This window comes from Tigriopus californicus, chromosome 6, assembly GCF_007210705.1.
Source record: "Tigriopus californicus strain San Diego chromosome 6, Tcal_SD_v2.1, whole genome shotgun sequence".
Classification (NCBI taxonomy): Eukaryota; Metazoa; Arthropoda; class Copepoda; order Harpacticoida; family Harpacticidae; genus Tigriopus; species Tigriopus californicus.
In genome coordinates, this window is record NC_081445.1 from 2,045,841 (window position 1) to 2,058,700 (window position 12,860).

Here is a 12,860-nt window from a genome sequence, read left to right on the forward strand (position 1 = left end):
GTATGTTTTTCAACTCCACTGAGTTTAGGAGCAACAGTCCATTGCTCTATTGATCAGTTTTGTTGGAACGGCAAGGCTTGTCAAGTTCTTCTTCAAGCATCTTGGACCAGAGCAAGTTCCCCTCTTCTCCGAAGGTAGCGAATGTTGTTCCAATTTTCAAAAGGGGAGATAAGTCACTCCCCAGTAACTATAGGCCGTTTTCTCTCACTTCGAATATTGCGAAAGTTTTGAGAAGATCATGAAGTTCAAACTTTGTAAATTTCTTGATATCCATGAAGTCTTTCCTCCTAGCTAGTCTGGGTTCCGAGCACATTTAGCACGGTTACCCAACTGATTGAATATATAGAGTGGGTTATTGAGGACTAGAGAGCCACGAATCAGTGATGTAGTTTATCTCGACTTTGCCAAGGCCTTTGAAAAGGGAGATCATGGCTTTTAGTTAACAGGCTCCATGACATTGGGATCCAAGGCAAGGTTCTCAATTGGCTAAAAGAAGTGTAGGAAACAATTTAGTTAAGGTTGAGGGATCCCTTAGTGACGTACATGATGTCAAGTCGGGTGTCTCTCAGGGCTCCATTTTGGGTCTTCTGCTTTTCATTATCTTCATTGCTCCGCTTCAGAAGCTTGATAGTAGTAATGTTAGCATCTCTTCTTATGCTGATGATACAAAATTGGTAGTTGGTAGGAATGGTCAGGAATCCGGTTGTCTGTTAGAGGTCCTAAACCAAATTTATTCCTGGGTTGCTGCGAGTAATATGGCACTGAATGGAATGAAATTCCGCTCAATGACCTTTGGGTCGACGCCATTAGACACTCTACTATTAGATGATGAAGGTAAGGACAGTGAGCAGGTCTCATCCATGAAGGATTTAGGTGTAGTCCTCCAAAATAATGGAAATTCGATGAGCATATCCAGTTGAAAGTTGGTACAGCTTTTCAAACATGTGGTTGGATATATCGCACACTTAAGTCCAGAGATAGTATCACGATGCTAACTCTGTACAAGTCGATTGTTAAGCCGCATCTTGAATATGCCTCTCCCATTTGGGCTCCAATTAGTTCAGCAGGTTTGCAAAACTCAAGCAGGTCGAAAGATGTTTTACTAGGAACATTGAGGAATATGAGAGAGCTCTCGTATTGGGAGAGGTTGAAAAGGTTGGATTGTACAGTACTCAGAGAAGGTACGAAAGGTATCTGATATTGTACGTTTTCAAAAGCATTCATGAGGCTTTGTCCCAACCCAGGACTTAGGGTCAATTGTAGTGACCGTAGAGGGTCAATGTGCGTTTTGAGAGCACCTTCAAGCCTCGAGAATCCAGGCTAGTTAAAACAATGAAGTCCAATTCTCTTCGAAATTTCTTCGTCTCCTTCATTGTTCAATTTGCTGCCCGAAAATATTCGTAGGGCTTATGTAGGCGTTGATCGAGTAGCAGGACTTAAGTCAGACTTGGACAATTTTTTGACTAAAATCCGGATCAACCTTATATTCCAGGATTAGCCAGATCAGCCAATTCTAATTCGTTGGTCGATTAAATAATATTATATATATAAAAGTCAAGTAAAATGAATAATCTTCTCGTTTTGAGCTTCTGGGATTCCAATCTCGGTAGCGGTAAGGAAGTCCGCAAAAAAAAATAAATATACTGATATGTTTTTGAATAATATGCCTGCTTTGGTGCAATGCTTTGCCTCAAATCTATAACATTCGTGATTGAAAATAGACCATAGTAGTCCTTTGTGAATTTTTTTTTTCTCTTTGGACATACAGTCTTTTTCTGTAGGATTGAAAACTCTTTTTAATGCTGAGGAATGACAAGAACGCTCAATGCGCAAATTAATTTCAGTTATAGATGAGCGTTGCAAAAAAATGAGTCTCATGTTCTTCTTCGAAGCATTCGTTGTCATAAAAATAGTAAAAAAACTCATATAACTTGGCTGCTCACTTCTAACAAATGGGTTTTAAAGGTCAGCTTATCATCTAAAAATAATCCACTAAGCATATTTGTTGTTTCCTTGTTACTTGTCCCAACATGCTAGATCTTACAATTGTTTACAAAAAGAATATTTGGGTGGCGTTACCATGGGATGGGTTTTATCGTTGCATCTTAACCATTCCCTTAAGTTTTCAAACCAAAGCTGTCATTTTTAAGGTCTTGCTAATCGTGTGCACCTCGTTTAGTCTTAAAAGCGAAAGAAATGCTTCCAAAAATCGTTCAATGTCCTATTAAGTTATCGCCAATGGTGAGCTCCCTGGTTTAGTCAGTGCAGAGCAAAACTTGCTTGCTTATGGTCTTCACCCCAGTTTAGTAAGAAAAGAGAAAGAAATGCATACTTATGGTGTTCAATGTCCTATCGCAGGTCTTGTTAATTGTGTGCACCCTAGTTTAGTAAGTAAAAAGAAAGAATTGCTTGCTTTTAGTGTTAAATATCATTTTGAAGGTCTTTCTAATGGTGTGCACCCTGGTTTAGCCAGTACAGAGAAAGAAGTGCTTGCTAACTGTGTTCAATGTCATTTTGAAGGTCTTGCAAATGGTGGGCAACCTGGTTCAGTCAGTACAGAGAAGGCCTAGTTTCATCAGTACAGAGAAAGAATTGCTTTGCTTATGGTGTTCAATGTCATTTTGAAGCTCATGCTAATGGTGTGTACCCTAGTATAGTCAATACAGAGAATAATAAATAATAATATTCTAAAAACGAGATATTTATTTATTTTGCTTAACTTTAAATTTCATATATTACATGATCGGCTACCAAGTAGAGTTGGCGGATCCAGCTAACCTTGAATAAAAGGTTAATTAGGAATTGTAATAAAAAACTTTTCCAAGTCTGGCTTAAATCCTGCTTCTGGATCCTCTCTACAATCCCAAAGTTGAGGCGAGGAAGCAAATGAACAATGAAGGGTCCGAGAAAGATACGAGTTAGACTTCATTGTTCTGAATAGCCTGAATTCTCCAAGGCTTGAAGGTGCTCCCAAACGCACGCTAAGCCTCTACAGTCATGATAATTGATTTTGAAACCTGACAAAGCCCATGAACGCTTTTGAAAATGTACAATATCAGATGCCTATCGTGCCTTCTCTGAATACTGAACAATCCAAGCTTGTCTGAATACTCCCAAAACGAAAGTTTTCTATTACTTGAAGGTTCAGGGTTTTCTAAAAGTGATTTTCTCATCTTAGTTGGAGAAAAGCTTTTAAATGATGTTAGGACCGACACGATTATTTTAGAAACGGGTGTCAACATAAGCAATGATGTTTTGATTTTTCTGGGAGGTAACTTTTTTTCACCGAATCAGAAGATTTCCTTTCCTTTGAGGCAAAGTCGTGCTAATGAGTCTTGCTTTTCCGGTAAGTCTTGCTAGCTGTACAGAACAGTACTCGTACTAAAGTCTTGCTATCACGTGTTGTTGCACAAGACATGGAGGTCATTTTTTGCATGAGCACTTATGTTTTGTAATTTTATTTCCAATTTCTATTCATCTGTGCACATGTTCGAGGCAAATGAAACTTGAAGGGAGGTGTTGCTCACTTCAGAACCAGCTGTAACAACTTGAAAAAGCGTGGCTGACCTTTCCTTTAGGGAGAGGGGATAAGCTTTCTAGCAAAATGAGTACATCTTAGTGACATATTCCTAACCTTTCATTGTTGGAACTGTTCAAGTTTCTTTACATTTCAATCGAACTACTGCATGTCTCGGTTTCATAATGATCTATGGTATCATGTTGGCGAGTACTTCCGTGTGTTTTTATACAGTGTTTGGAGCATTTGCCCAATACTTTGAGTTGAACCCAGTTGACCTTATCTTGACGCGTGGAACAATTCAATTCACCACCTTTTCCATTGGAATATTTTGCACCGGTCAAAGGCCAGAATTATCCAGAAGTGTCATTGGTGGTGGCCTGATAGCCTTTTTATGTCATGGCTCGTACATTCTTTCGCTACATTTACTGCCTTTGGGGACAGCGGTGATTTTCGGCCGTTCCACCTCTCCTTTCACGGCATTCTTTGCCCGTGTCTTGGCTAAGGAGCCAGTTTCATTGCTTAAAGGAGTTTGTATTGCCCTCCTCCTCCTCGGGCAACTCTTCATCATCCAGCCACCCTTTATCTTCAGTGAATTGAACGGAGTTTCACCCATGGGTATGTCAACTATAACGCTAATGAAAACCACACTCTTTAAGTTTCAACTTCTAACTAAATATGATGTGCCTGGTTTGCTATGAAATGAGATGGCATTTCTCTCGCTCGGCTTGCACAGGGACGGCTACCCCTGGACGTCACACTCCCTTCTCTGCTCAACAGAGGAAGGCCGACTTTTGCTCATCTCTGGGAGCTTCAAGTTTTTAACTTGCCTGCGTCTTATCTGCTTTAAAAGTTTAATGTTACAAGAAAACAATGAGCCTGATAATGTCTGGCAGTGAAATGTAATACCTATCAAGGTAATAGTTTTAAGCATTTTTCAAGGGGGCACTTTCCCAAAGGAATGTGAGGTAAACTCTTGGCAATAGTCAGCTTCATTGTCCTTTTTCGCTGACCGAAGGAAGTTTTTCCTATTACAAGTATTGAATGCCTTTCACCTTTGCTACTAAAGAAATCAACCGAAGTGTTGATCTCTTCAAAGATCTAAATAAGGACCTAGTAATGTGTTAAATCATGCAAAATTGTCAATGGCATTTCTCTTGGTTTGCCACCATGTTTGGTAATTGTCAGGTCTGCTCTCCCAAGAACATGGAAATGAATTAACGGAATAAGTTCTTAAATGCTATTGGTCCCCACATTTTATTTAAGGTATTATTAGATTTAATAGACAACAATTTCGCAACCTTTCTCTCACAGGTATTTGTGGAAGATTCGCCTTTCGTTGTCTTGCTTCTCTTCACGGCCTTGTAAATTGCACTGTTACATTCTCCAACATAGTTCTTCACACAACAATTAAAGAACTTAAAGGCACATCGTTTGAATTTACCCTTATAGAACACTCCACAAATGGAACATACATTATCAGGGACCTCATTTCCGCCAGTTATTTCACTTGTACCGTCAGTTGCACATTCAACAAGTACTTCTCGGGTAAGGCACCTTCTAGTAAACACTTCAAAGCCTCATTAATGTTTGCATTTGGTCAAATATTTTTTCATTAAAAAATCACGACAAAATAACCAACTGACTAGCGGTGGAGAGGCCTCATCTGATTGTACATAAAGCGATTTGCAGCCAAGGCACGGCATAATCGTTTTTAAGGATTTGGCAATATAGCCAGGGGATGATCCTTTTGGAGAAATGTTCTTGACTTATTCATTCAAAATCTTGATAATTGAGAGATCCAGCAGAATTGCAGCATTTACATTTATTTGTTCCTTGCAATCTTCAGTAAGGTCCATAAACGCTCCGCGCACCTCCGAGAGAGATGAGTTCGAGTACTTCATTAAGGCTTAGAAAGGATGATTTTTTCGGATTCATAAATCTGGCGAGCACTCACAAAATATTAGTAACCGGCATCAAGCGGTACATTCCGAATCTTCTCTTGAACTTTATCCGATTGAACTCGACCCAATAGCACTTCTTCAAAATCTCGCTCGTGCAAAAGATATTCAGTAAAATCCGCAAGGGTCCTACAAGAATGAACCACTGCAATTGCAGTCGGGCTGTCAACGAATTGTTGGGGTACAGTTTGTGCCACTTGTGAAATTTGCCATGATTCGGATGAAGTGATGGGTTCTCGGTGGGGTTGTAGTCTTAACAATGCAAATGTTCCATTTCTTGATGATAAGATCGATGTAGTTGACAGTCTTAGAGAATATTTTATGCTTTTTTGGGAGGGGGGGGGGGGTATTTTTGTCGTAAAACTTGAGTTGGCCGAAGTTGACTCATGGTGTATTGAGTTAGTCAGTGAAGCATTTATTTTTTTCAAATTTGAAGGATGAAGCGCTCTGTGATTGAGCCGATGTGCCATTTTGACAGACATACACGTTTCAAGGTCATAAACTTCTTCCAAAAGGCCTATATTCTACCATTCCCATTGTTTCACCTTAAAGGACGGAAGAAAAAGGTTCCTTTGATTCCCAGCTATTTCCAAGTTGTAAGCTTTCTTGCATCACAAACAACATGGATCTCCTTTTCAACACCCTCTCCAGTCAGCGGCATGAGGCACCTGGGAATCCTTATCTGATCTAGTTCACATATGCCCTGCTGGACTCAGGGTGTACCACTTCTTTTCATCAAACGCTCATTGGCCAATGCCATCGGATTGGAGGGGAACCCTATCAATTTGAGATTCAGACGTTAGGGAAGAAGATTACGGAGGAGAAGAATCATGAAATGGTAGAATTCAGCATCATGAACAAAAAATCATCAGTGAATATGAAAGCAGCCACCATAAAGACGATATGTGGAGATATTCGAACGGTCGACGTTGGAAAAAAGTGGCTGTCCACAGCAAAGATTTTGCTTGTCCGAAATGGGAAGGAAGGTGTCAATCGGACTTCTCTAGGGTGGTTACTTAGGAGAAATTTTTATGAATTCGCAAACACCCAACTCCGGATCAGCCTGTACCTCTCCACCAAAATTTGGACATTGTGTTAATGGGACCAGTACCCACTGCCCAACAAGTTTTCAACCTGACCAAGAAACCGCCATGCCGTGGTAACAGTTCTCATGGGCAAGACCACGATCGGGAAGATTTTGGAGCAGCTATGGACCTTAGAAGCCATGGGAATTAGTGACCAAGAAGACTCGCCAATTAACACCAAGCGGAAGAAAAAGCCGCGAACATTTTTAATACAGCAAAGTAACAACTCTCCTTGGAGGAGCACATTAAATTTGCAACGATTGGAGTTCATTTCTGATCGGCCTTCATCGGTGTGGAAGATCAATTGGAAATTTCTCTAGCTTTAAATTGAGCAATCTCAACATGAGACGTGAACGGGTATGTCAGTTGAGCGTTTAGAATCAAACATAACACAAATATTGGACACACTTAGCAATTGACTGTGGGGATCGAAAGATCGGATTAAATTGAAAGTTTGCTCCACATCGGGAATTGTCTCTCTCCATCTCTAGGCGCGGCTACAGGAGCTAACATTGCAGAAATGCTAATGGTCGAAACGAGGGCTTGCACCACAGCATTCAGCTGAGTGGCAATTTCCCGGGTATTCGAGCAAATCTGATCTTGTCGTTGAGTAAGTCGATTCGTGTTTGTCTTGTATCTGCCACAGCCAAGCCAAGACCGCCCAAGCCCACGGCTCCAGCCCCCGCCACAAGAGCAAATGGCCGCGCCCTGAAAATATAATATATATGTAATGATATAATCAGGCATTTTATGGAAAGTCCATTTTGAATATTTTGACATTGCAATTTGCTTGAAATGCTGTTGGACTGAAATTAAGCATGCTTTCCCCGCCTTTTCTTCGCATATATTTATGTAAGTGTTTTAGGAGCAGCATTATTTTTCCAGGAACCAGAACGGACAGGAGAAAACAGATTGCAATCTCCATTACAAAATTGTTTGAGAAATATGTACTAATCCAAAAAAAACTTTCTCCCAAACAGGCATTTTGGCACTAATGCACTATATGAGAAGAGAGTTATTTTTCTTTCAATGTCTTGAACATTTACCAAGCAACTGCTTTGATTTTCTTCTAGGTAGAAAGCCCAGATCAGGCCAATATTAACCTTTCAAGTCATGGCTGGATAATACCTCCAAAAAAAGTTACAACTAGTTTTGATGTCGTGCACTCAAAAAAACATTTTTGCCAAATCTGAGGTACTTTCTTTAGGTTATTCAGATTCCAACTGTCATAGCTTACCAGCAAACTACCTTACTAAAGTCCAAAAAACCATCCGAAACACACTGAATTGTTTGAAGGCATGTTTCACTGGTGCTCTTTAAACATATATCAACATCGGCAAACTTTATTCACCTGGTACTTTTCAGTGTTAAATGGTTTTAAGAGTACTTGGCAAAATAATGTTCCTTCATACGAACTTATTCGTTGAAACGTTGTTTAAAGCCTGAGAGTATAGTTCAAGCATACCTAAGTGTACTTTGGCCAATAATTGGCTTCTCTGCGCCCCTTCTTACCTCTGGTTTGTTCAAGATGCCCTGACGATCCACGTTAGAATATGTATAATAATGAGGAGGTTGGACATGGGATTGATAATTGGCCCAAGGATTACTGGGATCGGAAGCTGGAGACACTTGGTTGTGTGAGTAATAATTTTCTGTAACAAACAAGAATCAGAAAAGAGTCTCACAGTCACATTGGGTGTTCCAAACTCGAGTATCATACTCTACCTTGGGGTTGATTATCGCTAAGTTGAGCAGTAACCATGGTTACAGTACAAAGTATCCTAAGATATGTAATCTGGGCCATTGCTGCTCTTTTCTTTTGCTTCTTTCCAGTTAACCAGTCTAAAAGCAACTGGTCAATGATTTGAAAACATCAAGAAAGAAGATGTTATGAAGGTGAAGCGCACCTGACCTCGCCGTTTGCCGGAAGCATGTGTGGCTTGCTAGATACGTCAGGTTTTTCTGGCGTCCCAAACTAAGGGGATGATCAATGCCACTTTACAAAAGACAAGTTACGAAGGGAAATTTGTTTCAGCCATATTTTGACCATCAAAAGCCCTGATTAGCAGGCCTCGGAACAAAGTCGTGGAAACCGCCAAAGGGCGGACCAAAGTAGTGAGAGTCTTCAAATTAGGCAAAGAAAGGTGGTCGGTCCACTTTCGCTCATATTGTGAAACAGGAATACGTCATGGCGATAATGTCATCCATAAAGGTGTAAATGCACAAGCAACTCTCAATATCTCATTAAAGTGATTTAAGGTAGAACCGTGAGTCAATTTCTAAGCCAGGGTAGAAATGGGATTTACAGAAATTGGAGTTATAGAGTTAGTTTCATGATGAAAAGAAGAAAGCAGAATTTCGTACAGCACGTGGCCACAAAAAATCAAAAATCGAAAATCGAAAACAAGTCCCAAACTGTATTTGTTCTACACAAAGCTTGAACTGTTATGGAAAAAAGGAATGCGTTACAGTTACCGATACTTTTTAGGAAAAGCAACGTATTTTGTTTCCAATACCGTTACTTTTGTAGAAAAAGATGGCTAAAAACTACAATATGTATACCAATTTTACTGTTTAGAAAATATGACGGGAAATAATTGACGAATATGCGCGGTACGTTCAAGGATTAGGGTTGTTTGGCTTTCATCTTTCTTTTCATGGTTTGAAAAACGTTAAGATGAGGCAAGTATGGCTTGATGAGAGGAAAACAAGGTGACATTTTGACGCTAAATTACGGGATCCGTTAAGCAGCTAGTAATGCCTAGTGCCCTATATTAGAATAAATGGCCCTAGTAACGCCATAAGTTTACATCCAGTAACTAAGATAAAATCTAAAATAAACTTCTTTCCAGTTTTAGGGCTTTTTCGTTGAACAAAAACTTTAGGCAAAATTTCCTATTTTTTCTAAAAAAAAATTACACATTTTTACTCTTTTTCCCTGGTTTTCGTCTTGTTTTTCTAGTAAATCCTCATTTAGAGTATGTTGAAATCATATTTTTTTCCATCTTTGGAGTGAAATGAATAATGATACATAGTGCCAATACTAAAGAGTTTAGACGAAAAGCTGAGTTCGAAACAATTACTGAGCCAAATCTACACACACCACATCCTCAAAAACCCGTAGAGAAATACCAGAATACTAAGCTAAAACGATTTTTACGGATACCGAACCCCAAAAACAAAAGCAAACTATAATAACATGCATTATTTATTACACGCTGTATATAATAGAGCATGGGTCATGGGCATTTCACTCGACAACAAAAGACTAAGAAAAGTTTCATGTTATGGGATGTGAATACCTTCGAGAAAATGGATACATATTTTCACTACTGCTTTAATCTACTGAGTCACGCCATAAAGTCCAGTCAGTCTCAGACTGTTATGGAGTAATACAGCAAAGTAACAACTCTCCTTGAAGGAGTACATTAAATTTGCAACGATTGGAGTTCATTTCTGATCGGCCTTCATCGGTGTGGAAGATCAATTGGAAATTTCTCTAGCTTTAAATTGAGCAATCTCAACATGAGACGTGAACGCGTATGTCAGTTGACGTTTAGATCAAACATAACACAAATATTGGACACACTTAGCAATTGACTGTGGGGATCGAAGATCGGATTAAATTGAAAGTTTGCTCCACATTGGGGAATTCTCCCTCCATCTCTAGGCGCGGCTACAGGAGCTAACATCGGCAGAAATGCTAATGGTCGAAACGAGGGCTTGCACCACAGCATTCAGCTGAGTGGCAATTTCCCGGGTATTCGAGCAAATCTGATCTTGTCGTTGAGTAAGTCGATTCGTGGTTTGTCTTGTATCTGCCACAGCCAAGCCAAGACCGCCCAATCCCACGGCTCCACCTGCCGCCACGACAGCAATGGCCACGCCCTGGAATATATTGAGGCAATTTATGGAATTATATAGGACATATGTACCGGTCCCAAGGGAAAATTTGCCCCCAAGTGACATTTTTGGCACTAAAGGCATATAAACCTACACTTTATCTGATGAGAGTTGCTTTTAGAGATATCTGCTGTACAAAGGCATATAAACCTACACTTTATCTGATGAGAGTTGCTTTTAGAGATATGTCAACTGTTAGTTGTGCATTTTATTCCAATGTCCAGAACATTTACCAAGCACCTGCTTTGATTTACTTATAAATCGAATACCCAGGTCAGGCCAATATTAGCCTTTAAATTCATGGCTTGTTAATACCTTCAAAATATCTACAACTATTTTTGATGTCGTGCTGCACTGAAAAAAGAGACGTTTTAGCCAAATCTGAGGTACTTTCTTTGGATTATTCAGATTTCAATGGTAAATTCTTACTAGCAGCCTAGCTTACTAAAATCTAACTAACCATTTACAACACACTGATTGATTGAATACACGTTTCACTCATGCTCTTTAAATGTATTAACATAGGCAATGTTTATGCCCCTGGCATTTACTTTTCAGTGCCAAATAGTTTAACGAATACTTGGCAAAGTAATATTCCTTCATACTAATTTACTCTATAAAACGTTGTTTAAAGCTTTGAGAGTATAGTTCAAACATCCATAAGTGTACTTTGGCCAATAATTGGCTTCTTTCTGGCGCCCTTCTTACCTCTGGGTTGTTCAAGATGCCCTGACGATCCACGTTAGAATATGTATGATAATGAGGAGGTTGGATATGGTTTTGATAATTAGCCCAAGGATTACTTGGATCGGAAGCTGGTGACACTTGGTTGTGTGAGTAGTAATTTTCTGTAACAAATAAGAATCAGAAAAGAGTCTCACACTCACGCTGTGCATTCTAATCTCGAGTATCATACTCTACCTTCGGGTTGATTATGGCTCAGTTGAGCAGTAACCATGCTTACAACACAAAGTGTCCACAGATATGTGATATAGGCCATTGCTGCTCTCTTCTTTACTTCTTTCCAGTTAACCAGTCGGAAAGTAACTGGTCAATGATTTGAAAACATCAAGAAAGAAGATGTTATGAAGGTGAAGCGCACCTGACCTCGCCGTTTGCCGGAAGCATGTGTGGGCTTGCTAGATACGTCAGGTTTTTCTGGCGTCCCAAACTAAGGGGCATTAACAAGAACGAAGGGTAATACCCCATTACAAAAGACAAGTTATGCAGGGAAAAGAGTTTCATCCGGTGTTTGACTATCTAGAGCATGAATCAGCAGACCTCGGAACAAAGTCGTGAAAACCGCCAAAGGGGTGACCAAAAGGTAGTGAGAGTCTTCAAATTAGGCAAAGAAAGGTGGTCCACTTTCGCTGATATTTTGTAACAGAACTACGTGACGGCGATAAATTCTTCCAAAAAGGGGTAAAAACATAGGCACTTCTTAATGTCTCGTTTCAAATTATTTTTAGGCTCAACTGTGAATTGTTTTCTAAGCCAGGGTAGAAATGGGATTTACAGTAGTTGGATAACGAGTTAGTTTCATGATAAAAAATATAAAAGCATTTGCACCACATCAGTTTCCTTTTTTTCGACGTGTTTCTTATTTTTTTCACAATTTCGAACACTTAGCTGTTTTGCCATGTTAGTTCTAATCTGTTTTGTTCGCAACTTCTTTTCCCTTGTTGTTGTGCTTTCTTTTTTACTTCCGCATGGCATTCAGACACTTTAAGCAATTCTATCTTTTGGTTTGGTATTGTTTAGGTTTTTCTAATCTCTGCAATCTCTGCTAATCTCTGCGAATTTCTGCATCCCCAGCATGATTAAAATGAAAGATTTTGATTCGTCTAGTTGTAACCACTTAAATCTTATGGAATGTTGGGTTTATCAACGATTTTGAAAATCAAATTCGACTCCCGGTTTTCTGTTTGGGGAAGTCAGAAAAATACAGAGCTGCTTTTAAAAATCCCGAATCATTTTTGGACTCAAGCGCCCTTAGCAATAACACTATGCCCCAAAAGAGAATCAATTGTTTACCGTGATATCCGTATCAATTAATACATGACTTAATGTCACACATTGCAAGATAGAAATCTGAATTTCAAGCAATTAAGATAAAGGAGCTCAATTGATAGCAATGAAATACAGTTGAGTCCATATCATTTTGTAATAGAAGAAAATGCAGCTAAGAGGTTAAAAACGACCAATTGCCAATTTTACAACCTTTTCCCCATTCACAACTTGTTTTCTTGCATTTTCACAACTTTTTTTAGAGCACTGTTGCAACATTTTTTATATTTGTTCAAGTTTTTGAGCATTTTCTCAACTTTAAAAACCAAATTGGCCAAAAAGGACAACTTTCTATTTCGTGGTCTACTCATAAGTAACTCTATTTGG

General features: G+C 39.3%; 1 protein-coding gene across 1 annotated transcript; it reads right to left on the minus strand.

Moving 5' to 3' along the window:
- Positions 1-9,738: 9,738 nt before the first annotated feature.
- LOC131882112 (uncharacterized) lies at positions 9,739-12,341 on the minus strand. Its single transcript, XM_059229168.1, has 3 exons — positions 11,388-12,341; positions 11,175-11,314; positions 9,739-10,451 (listed from the first exon to the last, which is right to left on the minus strand). Exons 1-3 carry the CDS (start codon positions 11,464-11,466, stop codon positions 10,230-10,232), a joined length of 441 nt encoding a protein of 146 aa, XP_059085151.1. The 5' UTR covers positions 11,467-12,341; the 3' UTR covers positions 9,739-10,229.
- Between the last annotated feature and the right edge of the window lie 519 nt (positions 12,342-12,860).